Genomic DNA, 4,840 nt, shown 5'->3' on the forward strand with positions numbered 1-4,840 from the left:
AACAGTCCTCCTTTAAATGCGCTGTACTCATCCACAGATTTGGGTTAAACTGTTCTGGAACGATATCGTCCTCTTTTGGAGGACCAAACAAAGTAGTTTCGCTTTCACTACGAAGACCAAACAGGCCTATTTCGCTTTCACAATGAAAAACACAGTGGCCTAGCGTGAGCGGAAGCCCCGGCTTAGCATGAGCTGAGGCCGGGCTAGAATGAGCAGAGGCGGCAGGGTCGAGAATGGCACGCCCGGCGGATCCGACGAAGGAGCGGCAACCACATGTGACGACCCCGGGCTGGACTCCGCTTCGTCCACAGTGAAAGCCGATCCGGCGATCCACAGCACTAAGTTGATGTATTCCCTCAGCGACCAGCACAGATCAGCTCTAGGCATGACGAAGCGGATATCGTCCTCTTTTGGAGGACCAAACAAAGTAGTTTCGCTTTCACAACGAAGCACACAGCGGCCTATTTCGCTTTCACAATGAAAAACACAGCGGCCTAGCGTGAGCGGAAGCCCCGGCTTAGCGTGAGCTGAGGCCGGGCTAGAGTGAGCAGAGGCGGCGGGGTCCAGAACGGCGTGCCCGAGCGGATCCGACGAAGGAGCGGCAACCACATGTGACGACCCCGGGCTGGACTCCGCTTCGTCCACAGTGAAAGCCGATCCGGCGATCCACAGCACTAAGTTGATGTATTTCCTCAGCGACCAGCAACGTCCCAGGAGGACTTGAACGCAGCATAAGCATATCCGTGCATGGTGATGGAGCATGCCCAGTAAACAAGTTCAATACTTTACTGTACATTCAGGTTACTGTACAAAAGTGTTGTTCCGTTTGTTATTTTACCATTGTTCTAAACAAATAATATTCTCTCCTCTCTTATTTAATCAACAGCTCGCCAGACTTGTCTGTGTAAAGGCATTAAGACCGGGTTGAAACATCTGACCATTCTCCTTGCTGATGCAGTATATATAACACTTTAGTATCTGACCTAGTGTATGGATCTACCTCTATTGTAATAACACTAGTACCTACAGAATTTAAATGAAATTACTACATATATTAAATGAAACATTAAGCTATTTTTCCTCTGTGAATGCAGGACCCAATGGACCTGTGATTATGATTATTCAAAACGTATCTTCCTTCAAGATACACACACATATAGTCACATATATGCAAGCATATAGTTAGAGATGCTGCAGTTAAGCACAATTACAGACTGTCTGCTGATCAGTAATGCCCGGTCAGCCTGTAACAATGAACTCATCCAGAAGGAAGCGATCACTCTTTGTATTAATGTTTCCAAGCAGCAACCCTTTCCCTCTATGTGGGTAAGCACTTTGCGTGTACCTGTATATGATGACCCTCAAGAAGACCTGTACAAGTATTTTGACCGCTGTGCTGATGCCATAGCCAGTGAGGCAGAACGAGGTGGCCGCACTGTTGTGTACTGTAAGAATGGACGCAGTCGCTCAGCTACTGTCTGTGTGGCCTATTTAATGAAGCACCAGGGTCTCACCTTGACCGATGCCTTCCAGGTATGAATAGTGTTTGTCAAATTGAATTCTGATATGAAACCGTTCTAGTCAGGACACATGCAGCTTTTGTGTAAGTTTTTTTTTTTTTACTTTAAAGTTGTTTTTTTAAAAGGTATTTTATCCTTGATTTATGTGTGCAGTCATTAAAGGGATACTCCACCCCAAAATGAAAATTGTGTCATTAGTCACTTACCCCCATGTCGTTCCAAACCCGTAAAAGCTCAGTTCGTCTTCAGAACACAATTTCATCACCGTAGCGCCATTTTGGAGAATATCCACTGAACGCAAGCAACATACGCTATTCTGTGTCAGCCACGACACAAGGATACATTTTCTACATGTATTTATGCTTTGATTTGAACGAAAACAGCGCATCTGTGTGTCGCGGCTGACACAAAAGAGCATATGCTGCTTGCGTTTTTGTTTTCTTCGCGTACAAAAAGTATTCTCGTCGCTTCATAAAATTCAGATTGAACCACTGATGGCTGATGGACTATTCTGACGATGCTTTTCATACTTTTATGGACCTTGACAGTGTAATTTACTTGGCAGTCAATGTGACAGTCATAAGCCTCCCGGTTTTCATCCAAAATATCTTAAATTGTGTTCCGAAGACGAACGAAGCTTTTACGGGTTTGGAACGACATGGGGGTAAGTGATTAATGACAAAATTTTCATTTTGGGGTGGAGTATCCCTTTAATCAAATATTTTTCTTTGTTGTTGATATTTTATTGGTTTTTATTATAATAAGGAAAAGCAGACATATTGGCAGCAAGGTACAAAAATAAACAAACAAACTATAATATAGTATAAAATGCGCAAAATAAAGGCAGCCACAAGATATCAAAATATTCATCACTCATATTATTATCATTGCTGAATGTAGCCTAATTGATAATGGAGAACCACAGCATTCTAGATTTTTGTGCCAGAATTTAACATTGTTTACCTTTTCTGTAATTCCTATTTGTTCTATCAGGTAGTAAAAAGTGCTCGATCAGTAGTTGAGCCTAACCCGGGATTCTGGACTCAGCTGGAGCGATATGAACAGGATCTGAAGATCAGGAGGTCAGCCAGCCACAGATCCAACCTCCCTACACTTTAACTTCATACCATCATTTTCTGATACGACATTCTCAACCTTCAGGGCTTAATAAAAGCTAAGGCCTTAAGTGACGTGTCACTGTTCAAGTTTGTTGCAAATTATGAATCCCTTATAATAATAATAATAATAATAATAATAATAATAATAAGGATATGTGCCGTAAATTATTGATTATCCTCATGTTTTTTTTATTTATTTGCATTTTCTGATTGTAAATTGCTTTTATTTTTATTATTTTTTTTTTAATTAAATTAAATTATTATCCTTAAGTTTATATTCCTTGCAGTATGAGTAGGCTGTCTGCTAATTTGTAAAAAAAAATGTTTTCAAATATTTGTTGCCCCATTTGATTTATATGTGTGTTTATAAATGACAGATTATATAAGAAATATTATCACGATATATGTAGAAGTATAATCATCATAAGTACCACCCTACATTTTGACAGATTTTAAGAAAAGCAGGATTAAGGCTCCTAAGAAAGCCTTTTTCTGCTAAAATGAAAGGCAAGGGTTTTTTTTTTCTTCTTGTTTCAGAGGCATCCCTTTAACAAACCTAGAAAACCTCTCAACTGCTAGAAGCAAAATATTAAATATTTTAAATAAAAAGTATTTTAAATAAATACTTAAATGTTTTATATAAATGTTGCACAACCAAAAAAAAAAAAAAAAAGTTCTTCCACTTCACCCTTCCACAGAGAAAATATTCATCAAAGTGTAAATTTAAAAGTGCTTAGTCCATTTAAAATATATTTTATATCTCTTTATTTCCTTTTTCTATGAAGTATTCCTTTACTCGGTATAATATTGTTTTTAATATGAATTATGTTAGATCTGTAATTGTCCATTCTCAGGAATGTCCCCAGTGCTGTCAGGTTAAAAACTAAAATAAATTCATAAAGGTCATGCTAAAATTTCTTAAATCATTTAACAAATCTAACGTTGAATGTTGTACATTGTACTGTAGAACTGTATTTTATGCATGTCTTAAATAACACTATATGTTAAGCCTTGTCTTACAATATTTATTATTCTTTTGTGTGATCCAATAGAGGAATCAAATAACGGGACTATGAAGGTGTGTGTTCATTTTATAGCCTCATTAAAACATAATGTGAAACATTTGTCTACTTTATTTACAGACTGACAGCATTACTTTCCCTAAACATGCAGATAACAGGAAAATAAGAGCAGTTTTAATTTATGTTTATTACATTTCAATCTCTATACACCAGAAGAACTATAGGGAGCACATTGAGTTTTCTAATTTATATTTTCTGTAATAGGCAAAATAGGGTAGAAAGTCAGGGGTCTAAACTTTATCCCACCCATGACGAACGCTATCTATCCAATCCAAATAGCTGGACACTTTGGTGTAGATGCCAAGTTTGTCTTTTTGCCCGCAGCCTTCTCCCCAGGACACCAGACCTATGAGGAACCATGTATCGTGAAACAGTGTCATCATTGGACCCCCACTGTCCCCCTCACAAGCATCTTTGATCTGCCCCAGCACTCCCCCACAAAGCATGTTCTGAGTGAGGTTGTTCAACATATGCCTGGAACACTCTTTGTTGTCTATAATTGGAATTTCAATGAAGTTAAAAGTTGAACTGAAGCGATTAGAGGTCTCGTTGTCCTTCCCCCAGCCAGTGACGACTGTGACAGTACCGTTGCGATGCAACATTCGTTCCGCCAGGTTCTGGGTAGGGAGGCATGCTGGGAGTATGTATGTGGAAAATTTGGCTGGTGTGGCCAAGCGCAACAGAGCTATATCATTGTCCACAGTGAAATGGTTGTATTGTGGGTGGGCGATAGGTTGTTTTACAGGAAGGGTCATCTCAGTTCCTTCAATCCTAAATAGGTCGTAGTCACCTGGAGAGACATAACACTGTACTGTGTCTTTTGGCATTCCATTTCACTTCTGAGGCCTAAGCTTAAAGGGGTCATATGATGCGATTTCAAGTTTTCCTTTCTCTTTGGAGTGTTACAAGCTCTTGGTGCATAAAGAAGATCTGTAAAGTTGCAAAGACTAAAGTCTCAAATCCAAAGAGATATTCTTTATAAAAGTTAAGAGTCAGCCACACCTACCTAAAACGGCTCGTTCTAACACGCCCCCACACTGTAAACCCGAACAGTACTACTAACTTATAAAGATTAAGAACACTGCAATTAAAGTCTGTTAAATCGTTGATGCAACTTATA

The 4,840-nt window shown here is 39.2% G+C and overlaps 2 protein-coding genes across 5 annotated transcripts in view; one reads left to right on the forward strand and one right to left on the reverse strand.

Moving 5' to 3' along the window:
• Positions 1 to 2,763, forward strand: part of LOC107737412 (dual specificity phosphatase 28-like) — a 6,282-nt gene extending 3,519 nt beyond the window's left edge. For 2 of the 3 annotated variants that reach the window (XM_016548900.1, XM_016548899.1), the window contains 2 exons: positions 887 to 1,533; positions 2,514 to 2,763. In XM_016548900.1, coding sequence (XP_016404386.1) covers positions 1,189 to 1,533; positions 2,514 to 2,639 — 471 coding nt within the window. In that variant the 5' untranslated portion in view covers positions 887 to 1,188 and the 3' untranslated portion in view covers positions 2,640 to 2,763. Of the gene's footprint in view, positions 1 to 752; positions 1,534 to 2,513 lie in introns of those variants that run through there. The other variant, XM_016548898.1, reaches the window with a different exon arrangement.
• Positions 2,764 to 3,823: 1,060 nt separating this feature from the next.
• LOC107737413 (vitamin K-dependent protein C-like) overlaps positions 3,824 to 4,840 on the reverse strand; it is a 27,874-nt gene continuing 26,857 nt past the window's right edge. For both annotated transcript variants that reach the window (XM_016548901.1, XM_016548902.1), the window contains exon 10: positions 3,824 to 4,510. In XM_016548901.1, coding sequence (XP_016404387.1) covers positions 3,951 to 4,510 — 560 coding nt within the window. In that variant the 3' untranslated portion in view covers positions 3,824 to 3,950. The remainder of the gene's footprint in view (positions 4,511 to 4,840) is intronic.

Source organism: Sinocyclocheilus rhinocerous, unplaced genomic scaffold, assembly GCF_001515625.1.
Source record: "Sinocyclocheilus rhinocerous isolate Xijiao unplaced genomic scaffold, SAMN03320098_v1.1 scaffold734, whole genome shotgun sequence".
In the NCBI taxonomy this organism is placed as follows: Eukaryota; Metazoa; Chordata; class Actinopteri; order Cypriniformes; family Cyprinidae; genus Sinocyclocheilus; species Sinocyclocheilus rhinocerous.